The sequence below is a fragment of the Marmota marmota genome, unplaced genomic scaffold (assembly GCF_001458135.2).
Source record: "Marmota marmota marmota unplaced genomic scaffold, marMar, whole genome shotgun sequence".
NCBI lineage: Eukaryota > Metazoa > Chordata > Mammalia > Rodentia > Sciuridae > Marmota > Marmota marmota.
Genome location: NW_026000026.1, coordinates 35,603,498 through 35,620,092, shown reverse-complemented (window position 1 = coordinate 35,620,092; position 16,595 = coordinate 35,603,498). Strand labels below are relative to the sequence as shown.

At 47.1% G+C, this 16,595-nt stretch overlaps 1 protein-coding gene across 3 annotated transcripts in view; it reads left to right on the top strand.

Moving 5' to 3' along the window:
* Positions 1–3,800: 3,800 nt before the first annotated feature.
* Jag1 (jagged canonical Notch ligand 1) overlaps positions 3,801–16,595 on the top strand; it is a 35,655-nt gene continuing 22,860 nt past the window's right edge. The window contains exons 1-2 of one of the 3 annotated variants that reach the window (XM_048811314.1): positions 3,801–4,144; positions 12,699–12,750. In XM_048811314.1, the coding sequence (XP_048667271.1) occupies positions 3,881–4,144; positions 12,699–12,750 (316 nt within the window). In that variant the 5' untranslated portion in view covers positions 3,801–3,880. Of the gene's footprint in view, positions 4,145–5,286; positions 5,480–12,698; positions 12,751–16,595 lie in introns of those variants that run through there. The other 2 variants (XM_015482936.2, XM_048811313.1) reach the window with 2 other exon arrangements.

Sequence of the window (16,595 nt, the reverse complement as noted above, 5' to 3'; positions counted from 1 at the left end):
AATAAGGAGAGGAATTGTGTTCTATTTGTTCATTACCTCAATCTACACCATCACCAGTCCTTGCAAGTACACGGTTTTCTCTGTAGAGCAAGTATTAAGTCCAGTGTTTGCATATTGTCCACCATATTCTTGGGACCCTGTACAATTTCTGGCACATCAATAAGTATTGAGCATTTTCAAACATAGAGAAGTTTTAAAGATTTTTTAGTGAACACCAGCATACTATCTAGATTCTTCCATTAACACTTTCCTATTTTGTTATAATATATAGCTTTTATCTATCCCGCACCATCCTTTCTAATCCATATGCATTTTGAAGTTGTAAATTTCAAGTGCCCCTAAATGCTCTCATACTCATAAATAACTGGAGGTGAGTCATTGCCTACTATCCTTTTGTCTTTTTTGAGAATATAATGAAATACACCAATCTTAAATATACTATTTAATGATTTTGACAAATACATGTATCTGTGTAATCCAAGCCCCAATCAAGATGCAGAGCATTACCCCACCCCATTACTAGAAGGGCCTTAAATACATCCCAATCTCTATCCTCCTGTTCTCCACAAAATCATTCTTCTGATTTTTGTTTTCACCTTAGACTAGTTTTGCCTGCTCTAGAAGTTCATATAATTAAAGATATACAGGTCATGCTCTTTGTGTGTGGCTTATTTCACTCTGAAAGATCTTTTTTTGATCATCTGTGTCACTTTATGCAACAGTAGTTATGGTACTGAGGATTGAATCCAGGGCCTCATGTATGCTAGGCAAGTGTTCAACCACTGAGCTATACCTGCAGCCCTCCTGCTTCGGCCTCCTGAGTCACTGGGACTATAGGCATATGCTACCATACTGGGTTCTTTTTAAAAAAAATAAAAATAAAATAAATAAATATATATANCCTTCTGCTGACTCTTGGTATGCAAATAATTTGAATGTAGAATCCTATCTCTACTTTTTGGACCTTTTTCCTGTTCTTTTAACATTACCTTGGCCACTTATTCAACACGAATTTATTTTTATGTGATGCTGAGAATTGAACCCAGGGCCCCGCACATGCTAGGCAAGCGCTCTACCACTGAGCCACAATCCCAGTCCCCCATACTGGGTTCCTGAATGTCTTTTATTAAGCCCTTTGTGGGTTCAGGATGCTGCTTATTGGTGACAATATAGATGGGGAAAGTCTTGTGGAAAAAGAGATTTGAGGCATTAACTTTTTGAAATTAAAGGAGATATCCAAGATGGTTATGATTTGAGCATGTAAGGCGGGGTAGAGAGTAAATGATTACAAGCTTCTCTCTTCCCTTCTCTCAGGTATGGGTGTGATTCCTAAGTGGCATTTTTTCATAGAAACTTTTTCTGGAATGTTCACTTACAGTTGGAAGGCTATACACAAAGGCAGGCTACAATCTGGCCCGGGGAATCTCCATATCTGAGCTCTTCAAGCAGTAGTTCCCCATTCCTCAGGGAGGTGGCTGAGAATAAGCTGCAAGGAAGTGGAGGACAGACTCCTGCCCATCGCCTGTTGTGGGAAATGTGACTGGCTTTTTGGGGGAGTCCCAATTTGTTCAAAGAGCCCCAACTGAAAAATTTCAAAAGAATCCCCTGTAGCCCACAACTGTCTTCTCTAAAAGTGGGTTCCCAGGCTCAAAAAAAGGCAAGAGACATTGCTATTTGATTAGAATGTTGTGTTTCTTTCATTACTGATTAAACGTTTCTGATTGAGTTTTTTTTTTTTTTTGGTAGGGGGATTGAACCAAGCTGTGCTTAGCCATTGAGGCACATCTCCAGTGCCCCCACTTTTCTTTTCTTTTTTTTTGAGATAGGGTCTTAGTAGGTTGCTAAGGCTGGCCTTGAATTCCTGCCTCAGCCTTCTGAGTTGCTAAATTATAGGCATGCTCCACCACATCCTGCCAATCAGGTAGTTTTAGCCCCTCAGAAATCTACACTCTTTTTTTTTTTCTATTAATCAAATGGCCTGAAACTGACCCAGTTTCCACATAGCCCAGATTGCTAAAATAGAGGACCATGAAGGCTCAGGTAGCTCTCCCTGGTTAAACTAAGGTGACTGGGTAGAAACTCTTCAACCTGGCTCCATAGTCCTCTTCTTGGGTGTGTAGGGCACAAGACACAGAATTAAAACAGGCAGAATTAACACAAGCTCAAAGGAGTATGCATTTTGAGACCACACAGGCTTTATAAATTGTGATTTTTTTCAGCACTAGTCTTTTGCTTTAAAACTATTACTGAGCACACCAAATTGGAGGTTTGTGGGGTATATGTGAGAAGGGGACTGATAGGAAGTGGGGAAAACTGATGTAACTTTGGTGGGAAAAGTTTACAAAGGTTACAGTTGACAACTGGATGACTTGCTTCTAGGATAACTGGGGGAGGGGAACTGGGAACATTAAGAGAAATGCCCTGTTGGCTCCTGCCTAAGCCAGCTGTGCCTCCCCAACTATGGATTGGTTCTCTCCAAATGATCATCAAGACGGAACACACTGCCATTAAGAAAGTACCTTTCTCAAGAACATTTTGTGGCTGTTAAAAATGTCAAATTCCTAAACCATCTTTGGTAGATTTAAACCAGAGATTAGTTACCTTATTTTTTTCTCCCCAGAATGATATTTGACATGAATATATTGTCCAAATTGAGTCTCTCTTCATATGCAGTAAGATTACCACAAATACCTACCTTTTAAAACTATTTCCCCTTAACTCACTGCAGCTCATCACGTCCCACAGTCCTGGAAGGCTTGAGCCCCAAACTGGTACCTTTCAGAGTCAAGCTTTTCTGCAGGGCATACCCCACATAACGCTATAACTTCGTGCACTCTTGAATGGAAATCTGTTTTCCTAAAGCGCTCCCCTTAAATGCAACTGCAAACCCGCGGGAAAAGGAGTTGGCAGAAGCTTCAGCCAGCCCGCGGGTTTCCTTTGACCTTGATTATGACTAGAAGCGTCGCTGTTAATTGCGAAGCCTGCCTAAAGGTGCAAAATGGCATCAGTTTCCACTGCCGCCCTAGAAAAGCGTACGGTGGTGAAACGGTCTTTTTCAGGCCCACCTCTTGCCACCCAGAGAGCTGCTCGGAGGCCGCCTACAGGTGCAATCCCTGCACTGCGGCCCCGGACCGCGGGGCGAGAAGGGTATCCAAGCCCATCAGCGTCTGGGACTGCCCCTTGCGAAGCCTGAGCAGAGGCCCGGAGTGCCCGCCGCCTTCCCCATGCTTCCCCGAGAGTCTCTGCCCTGGAGCGGTTTGGAAAGGAAGCTGGGAGTCCTCCGAGACTCCACAGACTCGGATCTGGGAGGGGGTGGCTCGCGGCCCGAGGCTTTCCCTGGAATCTGTGGCAAGCCTGGCTCCGGGAAAGTTTTTCAAAGTTCCCAGTAGCGTCTGCCTAGGTCGCCTCCGCCGGGCGAGCAGACGGCGGCAAGTGCGCCAGTCTCACCGCCGCCGCCTCTGCCGCTACCGCCGCCAGCAGAGCGCTCTGGGCGGCTCGCTAGCTCGCGGGAAGCGGGCCGGGCTCCGGGCGGGCAGGCCCTCCTCTGGGGCTAAGCCGCAGCTGACGCAGGCGGCTCGGAAGGCGGAAGCTGCCTCTCTCCGAGCCGCTCAGGCAGCGCCGCGGCGCCTACANCCAAGGCAGGCGTCGGATTTACCCCCTCCCCCGCACTCATGTTTTAAGCCCCCTGAATCATGTTGAGTTCTTGAACCTAGTTTTGCAAAATTATTTTCACTTGGTGCAGCGGACTCGTCGGGCGGGCGGGGAGGGAATCGCTACCTCTGCCCTCGAAGAAAATAGTTTTCTCCCGTGGTGACCTTACTCCCTCCCTCACCTTCAGGTGTGCGGGGCCTCGGGTCAGTTCGAGTTGGAGATCCTGTCCATGCAAAACGTGAACGGAGAGCTGCAGAATGGGAACTGCTGCGGCGGCTCCCGGAACCCAGGGGACCGCAAGTGTACCCGCGACGAGTGTGACACGTACTTCAAAGTGTGCCTCAAGGAGTATCAATCTCGCGTCACGGCCGGGGGCCCCTGCAGCTTCGGCTCAGGGTCCACGCCTGTCATCGGGGGCAACACCTTCAACCTCAAGGCCAGCCGCGGAAACGACCGCAATCGCATCGTGCTGCCTTTCAGTTTCGCCTGGCCGGTGAGTGACCGATTCAGGGAGGGAAGTCGGGCAGAGGCTCGCAACCGCCTCTGGCCGAGCCCTACTTTCCTTTGCCTGAGAGTTTTAAAGGGTCTTGGCTTGAAGCTTGACGATAACTAGGGAGGCATTTTGGGGTGGCGGGCCAGGGATCTGAGACTATAGTCAGACTTGGGCAGGTCAGGACCGGGCGGTCTCATCCGTGTTGCTGCTTGCTTAGTCCACAAAAGTGGGGACCCAAAGGGAATTGTGGGGAAAATCGCCTGGGATAGCCGGTTTAAACTTGCAAGTTGAAATCGCTGGAATAACTCCCACCACCCTTCCTCCCAGCCTGAGCCAGGAGGTCATTGTAGGTGATTTCTTTGCTTAACCAATGAAACCTGGTGCGCCGTTGAAGGCGACTCCGCGCAGTTGTGGGCTGAGAATGCCGTCCAAATTGGCACACTCCCCTTTCCCGTGAGCAGCCCGGAGGGCGGGTGTGTCCTTCCTGGAGGGTGTGGGGGGAGCCGGCTTCCCGCTGCTCCCCGGGAGACTTTGGTGTGTGCAAGGGCGCTCTCCGGGCTGGGCTCCACATCCCGGGGGCGGCCGCCGCAGGGTGTGTGTGTGTGTTCGGGGGGGGTCTTCTGGAGCGCGCCGGGCTGTAGGCCCAGGAACCCCCGCCCCCTGCCGGCCTCTTCCTGCCCCCGCCCCCGCGCGGTGTAACCCTGATGGCCTCGCTTCCAGCGGTTCCCGGGCTCTGGAACAGCTGTGTTTGCAAACTTCCCGGGGAAGGGCGGGCGCAAACTCTTGTCCGGCGGGCATACGGCCCCCGCATGCTCTTTGGGGGCCGTGCCAAGGCTTGAAGGGATGGTCCGCTTGGAGGCAGTGCTTAGGGTGTAAGTGTGTGGACCCTCATTACTCTCCGCCTCTCGCGGAGCAGCTCCAGGCCCGGGCCCAGCTGGCAGACCTGCAGCGAGGCCCTTGCAACATCCCAAAATGGGTGGAAGGAAGATGGGTGCGATTGCAGAAGGGGAGGAAAGGGAAATGTTGGGGGTGTGCCCGCTGTCCAGGAGGTGTGACTCACTGCCAGGACTGGGGCTTGGCCCAGCCTGTTCTTGGAGGGTGGGTGGTAAGTCGGGGGGCGGGGGAGCTCTGTGCCCCAGAGGGTTTCTTTGCGCCACGTGCTCTGATTGGGTGCGCTCTGCTGCCTCCTATCCGCGAACTCGGGCTGTGTGATTAGCAATTCCAGGAGGGGAGGAAAGCCTGTCTGGCTAGGTCTGCGGGAAGGCCAGGGAGGCTCCTAAGATCCACGTTTACAAGAGCAAGTATTGTGGCATTAGGAAGTGCCCTCTGCTGTGGGTAAGATCAGACAATTAGCAAAAACATGCCTTTAAAAGGGTCTTATTTAAAAAGAAAACAAAACTATCTATGTGAAGTTCTCTTGAAATCTGAGGGTTGTTTCTGTTGTGGGATTTCACTTTTACAAAGAGTGTTTGTCTTGTCTGTTAATCCCCTATTAGGGAGAACTTTAAGCTAAAGACGTTGGCCACCTTTAAATCTGACGGGGCCCAAGCTGACTGTGAATGCTGACTGCCCTTGAACTGTGTTTGGAGTTTAGGGGGACTGGGACAGCAGGTGGTTCCATCCTCTGGAGGATCAGTCCGGAGCCCCTCTGGCTTTTCACAAGACCATAAAAGGAATCTTATTACTGATGTGGAAAAGCAGAAGGCCTGGCTGAGATTCATTTTGGAAAGTACGGTCAGAATAGCTTAGACAAAAAATGGAGTCTTGCTCCTTAACCCCCCCTCCCCCCCAAAAAAAGTGACCTAGAAGGTGTGTCTCTTCCTTTGACACTTGGCAGGAGTCCTCAGAGGAGAAGGAAATGGAAATGGTGTGAGAGGGTAGGGGAGGCAATTGATTTGCTGGTGCTCCTCTTTGCCTTCAGGCTTGAGGCTTCGCCAACAATGAAATAGACTCTGGGCTTTTTTAGAATATGGGGACTGCCAGCCTAACTCTGAAAATGTGGTTCTTTTGAAGTTGGGCCAAATGCATGTATCACTCATAAACAAGTCTCCACCCTGCTACCCCAGAAAGGCCTGCCGTGAAACATAAGCTTTACTTCCCAAGAGAAATTGGAGTTTAGGTGTATTGTTTTATTTTATTTTCCTGAATGTGGCTGGAGAAACACTCAATAATCTGTAACTTTCAAGCATGACTCAAGGGTGAATGAAAGCCCTTAGCTGAGCCAGTGTTGAAGTAACACAGCTTCCTTCAATTTGGCAATTAACATTAATAAGTGTCTTCTTAAAAACTAATTTCTGGCTGGGGGTAAAGCTCATTGGCAGAGTGCTTGCTTAGCTCTTGTACCTTGGGTTCAATCCCCAGGACCAAAATAAAATAAATTGATTTCTTTGGATAGGTAATAACTCAATGTGGTATATAATTCAAGAGGTAACAAGAAGGTTAGATAGTTAAAAACAACCTCCAGACCACCTTAGTCTCACAGCCACCTAAGCTGCCAATTTGTAGGTAGCCACAATTATCATGAGTCCTAAATTTGCTGACACTGGAAGAGCTATGATTGAGGAGCAGGGGTAGGTCAGTGGAGAAGGTCATGTGATTTGTGTCTTTGCTTTGGAATTATGACCCCAGTCAAACAACTGTTTGTTCTGGAGAGGAAGAAGAGGAAATGATTTGGTAAGATGTGAAATTCAGCCCACATTTCAGCATTTGTGTGAGGAGCTCTGTAGAGGTGGGTCTCTCTGCCATATAGTATCTGATTACACCTCACTTGGTATCCACTTCCCTAGCCCTGGTCTTGTAGTTTTTAACCAGTGGTTTCTGATCACTTTACCATCTCTGCTGCTAGGGGGCTTGCCTTGAAACAACTAGCCTGATTTATGATCCTCAAATTGGAGGACCAAATGATAAGAATATCATTATGAGAGGTAATTGGGCTTAACAAGAAATGATTTGGGAATAACCATTTATAAATCACTGAAATGGTTAATTTGCACCTCCTAAAATGAGTACTAAGTCCCAGCAGAGCCTGCTTATTAAAAATGCATTATGTAATTACCACTCCTTCTTGGGAATCCTAGAACCCTGGTTAGGTAGGTGGTTTCATTGGTGGCCTTTGAGTGAAATGAATCTAGAGAAAATTTGAGGGAAACAATTGAAGTATCTGCCTTTTTAGCTTCGTATTTTAAATACCACTTATCTCAAAGACTTGCTTTTTAATGTTTTTTTTTTTTTTTTTTAATCAATGAAATATGATTCTTGCATACCAGAAAAATGCTAGCTTTGGCCCCCTTCACACTTAAGGCCTGAATGAATAATTGTCAGGTGTTTGAGTAAATAGGCTGCCACTGTATTAATCTCAGTATAATTGACAAGTCCTTGCCTTTATGCCTCTAGATACTTCAAAAGGCAGAGAAACCAGGTTCTCATTTGAGCCTTTCTTTAGCCAATATTTGCAACCCACCTGTGTGGTCAGTGTGTGTACATACAGCACATGTGTATGTGCCCAGTGCAAGGGACTTTGTGTGGAGGAAACACCCTGTGCCCTAAGAAATCTACCTCAAACTAAAGACACAGAGTGACATGTCTGAGTAGGAAAACTAGGCTTAGGGCAAAGTGGAGTGGTGCTAACTTTGAAAGGGCTTCTCCCCCAAGGAATTCCTATTCCAGGTTCTTGGTTTAATTTTTTCTTCTCTTGCAGGTGTAACCTCTCCCCCCCCCCCTTGTTGTCCTGTTTCTTAGCAACTTATTCAAACCTTCAGGACTTAAACGAGTTTGCAACCCACGAGCTCCACACCCATAATTCTATAGGGACTTAAAATGTGTAGAAAACGGTGAGGCTTTTGGTTAGAGACTGAAGGAGTTGAATGGGTGAGGTGGAGAGGTAGCAGCAACTTGGAGGCACCCCCTACCCTGCACTGCTGAAAACTAGTGATCTGAATGCAATCTGAAATCTTTACACCAAATAGTGGTCCTTTGGGGGACTTTTAAGATAGAAGCCATGTGGAAAGTTTAGCATGGAGAAAAAAAGTTAACAAGGGGGGGGGGTCGGGGTAACAAGAAACCTTCATGTTGTTGATCTGCAAACAGAGGCCTTGGCTGGATTCAGAGGAGCCACAGTTCCATTGTTACAAGGGCCAAAATTGGTCCCAGTGTCAGGCTTTCAGGATTACAGCATTAGAATGCATAATCTTTGGACGTGCATACAATTAGCTTCGTAATCAATAAAGACAAATATGCCTGAGACTTTTCCCTTGATGAACATTTAGAGGCATTCCTCTCACCTTCAAGGTTAGGATCCAGGCTGCTGAGAGCAGTGATCTTTGGCTACAGCTTTTAATTAAATACATTTAAAAGAATAAAACTTAACCTGTTCTTCCAGTTGTTGAGAGAACAACTGGAAAGTAAAGATTCTAAAATTGTAGAAATGGAGAAAGTCCTGGGTTCCGAATTGTGCCACCTCTGCTGAATTGTGTTGTGTTGGAACTTCTTGTTGGTTTCTGATCACTGCATGGACTGCAGCAGCCTTGTGGCTCTTATTTTTATAGTGTCAGTGACATCTATCATTGGTGCAATGCATGTGCAGGGAAGAAATTCCATAGAGTGGTTCCCAGTGGTTAAAATGGGTACATAAATAGTCAAACATTCAGAGTCCTCCACCAGTTAAGCCCAATTTTTATGCACTTTTGGTAAATAAGTAGAAAGGACTCTTGTTCAGGCTTGCTCTGTGTGAACCGGACCGTTGTGCTTGGCTGGCTTCTCGGTATTCTATCTATTAACCTCGCCACCCTTTTGTAACTGGTGCATTTAATTATCAGTGGGATGCCTTTCAAACAGGTAAGGGTAATGATGGGAACTGAGGTAGGGGCCTCTCATTGAGAGTCTCAAATCTGTATATGAGCTCTGGGCCTCTTGGTGAGCCTTTGAGGTGGGCTTTGATGAGAAAATCACCCTTTGTAACCAGATCAGATGCTATTGACATGTCAAGCCCTGCAGACTTGATTGTTTTCTCTCTGAACGGAGCCTTAGCTTGTAGGGATGAAATAAGGGGGTAGTCATCCTCCTTCATCTCTCACCTTGCCAAAACCCTGTGGTATGGGGATTGTGTGTGCAAGCGTATGTAAGTGTGCCCACACATGGACTCTCTTGAATCCTTTTTTGTTTAATATGTTTTGTGACTGGAATATTTTATACTCTGGCCACCCAGACACAGGCAGGACAATAGAGTTGGCCGAATTGACTAAAATGAGGATTAGAGAAGAATGGGGCCTCTCCAAAAATACTGCTAATACAGGACAAGCGACAGGAAGCAACAGTTGAGTCAGCAGAGCGCAGGGCCCCCGACAGACCCGGGGGCCGACTGGCAATGCACAATGGCCGTGTTGGCAAGCTGGACATTCCCAGGATGTGCGTGCCTCCAGTGGGCCCGCCTGGCGCAGCGGCCTGGGGTTTTGGACGCCGCACGCGTGCCGTTTGGATGGCGGTTTGTTTGTGTCCGTCAGCTTGGCAGGAGGGGAGGCAGCCGCTTCTCAAGGCTTGGTTTGGCTGCCACTGTTGCCAGGAAAAGGAAGCTCCCAGCTGCCAACACAATTACCTTTGTTTCTTACATCCCCCCTTCTTAATGTGGCAATTAAGTGCTTACCGCTCTGCCTAGTGCCAAGGTAACCACCATGGAGTGGGGCAGGACACAGAACATAACCCTTGAGCAGCAGCCCAAGTGTGGAGGATGGGAGGAGGTGCTGGTGTCCTGGCCTTGGGAGAGGGACCTGGTGGCCTTGGCATGTCTTGGAGGCTTTGATGCCAGGAATCTCTTCTTGTTGAAAATTGCATGGAAATCTCCCCAACGGCAATTTTGAAAGCTGACCAGTCCTCTTCGATGCTGCAGGAGAATGGGAACCAGCCGCTGTGTGGCCAGGACATCCTTGGGCTTGGAGCTGGGTAGGGGCAGCAATGACTTGCATTGCAAATCCAGACTGATGCTCTGTTAACTACCCGTTCTTCCTGTGTTGGCCCCAGACTATCATTCTGGGGGGAATAAAAAGATGCAATCCAATTGACTCTTCCTAGAAGCCTTGGTTTTATACTTAGAAAACAAGAAAACCCCAGGTATTTGCTTTTTTTATCATTTGATTTTAATTATGAACTTAAGATTGAATAGTTGACTTCTCTGAGCCCCTTCCCCCTTTGGGGACTGGGGACTCGGCCTCTGTTGGCAGCAAGATCTGCTGTGGCCAATTGGGTATGACTTGAATATAGTGGATTGCTGATTTGTGGCCTGGTACCTGCTTTGATAGCATGAGGTGCACATGGTCTGGGATCTCCGTGTCCAGATGTATATTTAGGGATGTACAGAGGTCAGGCGTGGGCCTGGGAAAAATTAAAGCTCCCTAGCAACTAATAATCATTGCTAAATTATCTTGATTGTTGATCTATAGTGTGGGGATGGAGTGTGGGAGGTAAGAGTGCCTTCTAATAGGAACCATGGAGGGAATTCTTTTCTCTGAAGGCTGGGCACCCCAAGAGATCTGTTCTGGAACACAAATCCCTTCTCTGAAACAAGGGGGGAGAAAAGGTCCAGTCTTGGTGGCTGTCACTGCGGTCCTTACCCACTGCCTTCCTTCTCAGAGATGGAGGTGGGGTGAGGGTAAGAAAATCATGATATCAGGCCTCTAGAGCTGAGGGTGCCATTCTAATCCCTCAAGGAATGGAGGGTGTAGGGCAGCAGCTTCGAAGGAGAGCGTGAGCCCGAAACACTACTTGGTCTTCCAAGTCCTGGTGTAAGACCTAAGGATACCTTCCACCTTAGTATTAAATGGAACTATACTGCCATGCCAGCCCAGTCCCAGGGCACCTTCCCTTGCTGTGGCATTTGGGTATTATGTGTTTAGCGCTTGTGCAAGTCTGTCAAAACTCTCGGTATCAATGCATTTAATCAGAGGATTAATTACAGCAATATTGTTGAAGTGGAGGATGTGGGCCTCAACGTGACCAGCAAATGAAGGGCTTAATTATACAGAATCAGCCACACATCTGGCCTCATTTCGACTTGGCTCTAGCCTCAAATCAGTAGAGAAATATAATTTCTTGCTGCTCATCAGGAAGAGTCCTATAATTTGTAGGAAGTCCTAAGAAACTTAAAGAGGTCGTAAATAAGGTGTAACTTTCACTAATAAAATATTAACGACGACAACAATGTGTTTGGACCGATGGCCACTAGCAGGGAGAGGGCTGGGTATGTGCCCCGGCTTGCCCGGTTTTGCTTGCTTTTTGTGAGCATTTTCCCACAGTTATCAGTTAACGAAATGGAATCCTACTCGGCTTGGAGTATGAAACATATTTCGGCTGAATTCCAAGGCAGGGTCTATCACAAGATATTTTTATATTCAGAGACAACCTGCTGTGTCACCCTGAGAGCAGTGATGAATGAAACTCCTCCCCCCCGCCGTTTTTTTTTTTTTTCCTTTCCCTTGTGGATGTCTTCTCTTGACAGCAGTGTTTCTGGTGTATGATGTTATTCAAGCAATACATGTTACTATTTTCTGTGCATTGGCTTCTGACAGTGGCCGAGCAGGGGATGCAAAAATGGGTTCTTTTTCCTTTTCTGTCTACCTGCTTCGAGTCTTCTTCTCCAGTCCTGAGATAGGTTTATCAAGACTCTTGGTGTTTTGTGAGACTAACCTCATGGTAAATTGCAAATGAAGATTTGAGTAAAATCGGAAAGTTGCTAATAGCTCTGGGTTTTTCGGAGAGGCTGGAATTGAGATAAGCCTGGGAGATAAAAAGTGCCTTCACTATAATAGCTGGCACCTTGCCAGTATCCAGGGAAATTGTTTAGTTAGTGGGCTCTGATTATTCCTGGAATGTTAGATCTTATTGACAGATAAGTTCATCAATAAACGCAATCCACGGGTGTGCGGTGATTTCTCCCTTTGTACTTTCTTTCTGTCTGTCCCCCCAACCCCGCCACCCAAGTTCGGTTGCCTTCTTTGTCTCTAGCAGTCTTTTTGCACCTACCCCCTCCTGCTTCCTAGAGTTACCTGATACTTGTGGGAGCTGGGATGGTCTCACAGACGGGGCTTTCAAAGGGGTTCTGAAAAGGAAAAGGGGGCCTCCCTGGAGACTGCCCCATCAGGGCCTGAAGTGTAACCTTAGCAATACCCCCTCGGTGCAAATACCTGAGTAGGCTAGCTTAGAATAAATTCTTTGTGTGTATGTGTGTGTTTTCTCATGCACTAAGGTTAGGGTCTGGAAAGTTTTGGAAAACTAGATGCCAAATGCTCTCTCATAGGAGGTGGCATTTCCTGATCAGGACTTTGGGCTGCCTGCATGCATGATGACCCCGATGGTTCCCATCCAGGTGAAAGTAGTCATTTGTCAGTCTGGAAAGAGCACTGAAGAGGGGAGGGGAGTTCATCTGGATTTAAACATCTAAGACCTCAATGTGCTGGCTAATAGAATATTGTTTTGGTGGGGTGTGCAGGGAGGCCAAGAGAAAAACTATGTTGGAAAGCTGATCCCTGTTTCTGTATCACTAACCTGTTGCTTCTCTATCTTGCAGAGGTCCTATACTTTGCTTGTGGAGGCGTGGGACTCCAGTAATGACACTATTCGTAAGTATCACATCAGTGGATTCTTCTCTAAATATGTGGAAGTAGGTGCTAGGTGGACCTGTCTGACTGTACTGCTACCTCAGTACTCGGGAGAACTTCCACCACCCTCTGCCATATGTTCTAACCCCCATCTAGGGCCCCTGTGTCAGTGGAGTCTGTACCTTAACTTTCCCTAGCACTTTGGCTTAGAATATTAAGTAGTCAGAACAGACTCCCAGTTAGCTCAGTCCCTAAATAAGGGACCTAGATTATCTCTGGAATAAAGATCTTAATGGTTTAACAACATTAAAACCTTGTAGACTGCTACAGGATCAAAGTAGTGACTTTTTAAAAGTCCATTTAAACTTTTAAGTGAGTGTTTAATCTCTCATCAGAAAGATAAAGCCATAAAGGTGGCGCTGGGCTCTAAAGACCGACCTTGAATTTCACTTGGTGGGCAGGTGAGCTTCAGGCCTGTCTGAGTTTCCCACACTGAGCACCACAAACCTTTCATTGAAGCGGAATTTCAGAGCCCCACAGCTGTGACCTGCCTTGTCCTCTTCTGAAAGATGGCTCTGTTTTCGGTGCAGGTTACTTTTCAGGACTGAGAAGGGGTGGGTTTTGGTGGAGGCCATGGAGTGCGTGTGTTAGAATGGCAGCAGTCTGGTTTATACAGTAGTTGCACTCTTAGTTGTAACTTACCATGTTTTCCCTTATGAGCCAAAACTTCAAGTTCCCATTTTGCCTTTGGAGTCTCGGTGGTTGTCATTGGAAAACTTGATTCACACTGAAATCTCTTGGTCCATGTATGAGGAAGATGCAATCCAACTTCTTGTGTTTACTTTCTGTGCTTCTTGGAATGTCTTGTGCCTTCTTCTCTACTGACCCTTTCTTGTGTTTTCACAGCTAATACCCTCCATCTTTACCCCTTCTCTCACATTGCTTTTTTTTAGAGATCTGAGAGGTCAAAGCCCAATATGGGCACAGGGAGGGCTGGGGTTTTGCTCTGTGGGCAGCTTTCAATGGCTGGCTCATTGGGCCACTTGGGGCCACAGAATTCATGACAGAGGCTCATAGCCATTTAGTGCACTCTTCTTGCCTTCTCTCTTCAGTCCAGCTACGAGGGTGCATCTCTGTCTGGAGGGCAGCTTGTACAAGTCCAGGTTCTGAGCTGTCCTCCCTAAGGGCACTATTGTCCTCTGTGGCAGGTGTTTATATGTCTGGATGGTGGCAGGGGAACTTTGCCAGCCTTGGTTATGGCTGATACTAGTTAGGGTCATTGATATCTGTTTATTCTTCCCTCCCAACAATGTTGAGGATTGTGTGACTGTTATGTCACTGTGACCTGCTCACAGTGCTGACCAACATTAGGAAGGTGGAGGTGGGGAGGGGGAAAATGGGCTCTTCAAATGTTGCATGGTGCATGAATGATGTTCTCTTCCCTATTAGCTGATAAAACAGTCCATCTGGTAGAATTAACATCCTGTGCTCTATCCTGACCTGTGATAAGAAACTGTGTCGGGTCAGGACACTTTGTTGGGGATGGCTGAGAAGACCCCCCAAATTCCCTCAGAACCTTTCCTGGGCCTCCAGTGCTGCACAGCTCAGTGAGCTGTGCCCATGGAGACTGAGAGTCCATCCAGAGCTGCTCAAGGTTGTCTGCATTTCCAGGTAGCCCCAGTTTGGGGTTCTGGGATGTCTCGTCTTTTGCTGGGAATAAAGAAGACTGGAGTAGGAACAAAGTACTTTGAAACCTCAACTTTTGGGGAGTTTGGCCACTGAAACACTCGGTGAGCCCTAATGAAGAGAGCTGGTGGGTTTGGTGGAAATGGTTTATCCTCTTTCCTGTTAAGCCTCTCTTTTTTCCTGTTAAGCCTCTCTTTTTTCCTGTTAAGCCTCTCTCTTTTGTTTCCAGAGTATCTCAGATTTACTCTAGTTGAAACCAAACTTGAGATCTCCCTTCCCCAAGAGCAATCCCTTTCCCAGGACCCTTTCTTGGTGATGAGCACTAATATTTGGATATTCAGTGCCATAGCCAGAAATCCAGAAGGTACCTTGCATACCTGCTCTCTTGTCTATACTACATTTCAGGGTCTGAAAATCTTTAACTCAAAATCTAGCTTCTTCCTGCCATCATCCTGGTCAAAGTCACTGTTGGCTCATGCCTGAACTATCTCTTAGAATTGCTGCCAGCTCATCTACCTATCTTCTCTGGTCCACCCCCAGTGCTTCACTGTCCAGTCTTTTTGGAACATCATATTTGGTTGTCTTCCTTTCTGTTAAAAAGCCAACCACTCGGTGACTTCCTCTTGCTGCTGGGACAGGTTTTCATGGGGGCTCCTAAGACCTCTCCAGCCCAGCCTTGTCTCCACCTTACAGACCATAATGTTACATAACATTGTCATCCATGTCTGTATCCTAGCTTTTGTCCTTGAATTCATTACATTTTTCTCTCTGCATCAGGGCCTTTGCATGGGTTGTTTGCAGTTGCCTGAAATGTTTTGCTCCCTTTCTCTTCACTTTCTGCCTCTCCCAACAGAATGTATTCCACGAGAGCAGAGCTGAGGATATTGAGGAGCTCAAATGGAGCTGACTGCCCTTTGGTACCCAAGCAAGTTGTGGCAGAACTTCTTCTCACAGCAGCTTTGCCCATGAGCAGAATCTGGGCCTAGTGAAATCCAGGTGCCGTTCATGTGTTAGAAGGGATTTTCCAAGGATGACCCTCCTGCCAGCAGTCCTCCAAAAAGTCATTTGTTTTGGGACCACAGTACTTAAGGGTCCAAATTATTTGCTTTGCCAGAGCAAATGATTTCAGTTTATTGTGATGCTTAATTAATGGCAAACATAAACAGGCATAGTTCAGACTCAGTTTCCTTTTTAGGATGGCCTTATCTGCTCAGGCTCTCATCTAGGTTTTCAGGTTGGCATTGTTCTGGGGCTGTATTCATGTGACCCTCCTCCCCTCCTCCTTGGCCTTCAAGCTGTATGGGTGCTCTGTGATAATCTGCATGCAGGACGGTAACATCCTTTCTAGTCACAAGCCTGGACTACCAAAACAGCCATCCCAGGTGCACTTATGATCCAAACCGACAGGAGGCATGAATCGGGTGGCAGCCCAGAAGCAGCAGGCAGGGAGCTTGCTTTTCATGACCCAGACACACCAGCGTCCTGCCTTGGCAGGTGCGAAGCTGTTTCTACCGTTCTGTTAGCTCCATTGAGGATTGTGAAGTGATCATCTTCAGGGCATTTGCCAGAAATAAGTAGAGGACATTCTGAACTGAGATTCATGTGTCTGTCTTCTGCACCCTGAGGATTGTGCTGGAGGCTTGTCTGAATTGTTTGTTGTTGATACCAGCCCAAGAGAAGCTGTATGCCTTTGAGCCATAACTAGTATGTCGAAATGATTCCTTTATTCAGATCTGGTAACCACGTGGTAATAGCCCACTATACCTCTTAACTGAACCAGCAGAACAAACATGCACTTTGAGGAGGGGCATTTTTGTCATTCTTTAGTCTGTGTTTATTTGCAAAAACTGAAATGAGTGAAGTGTTACCTGCAAGTGGTTCTCTGTGTACTAGGTGTAAGTCTGCAGGTATGTGGGCTTGTTGGAGGCTTGTCTTGCCCACACGACAGTTGGAGAACCCCAGGGTGAATTCTGGGGCTGAGTTGGAAGTGGAGCGTGTGGATGAAGCCACCCAGGAGTTCCTTACTCTGGTCACCTACATGGCTTGCATAGCTTTGTGAAGCAGCACAGGCCCAGAGCCTAGAAAAACAGTGGTGTGGGTGTGTAAGAATCACAAAGGCATTGCAAGTAGGCTCTAATGCTGTCTCTCCAAGGTGGCCTTGAATTTGACAAGGTGGTGAA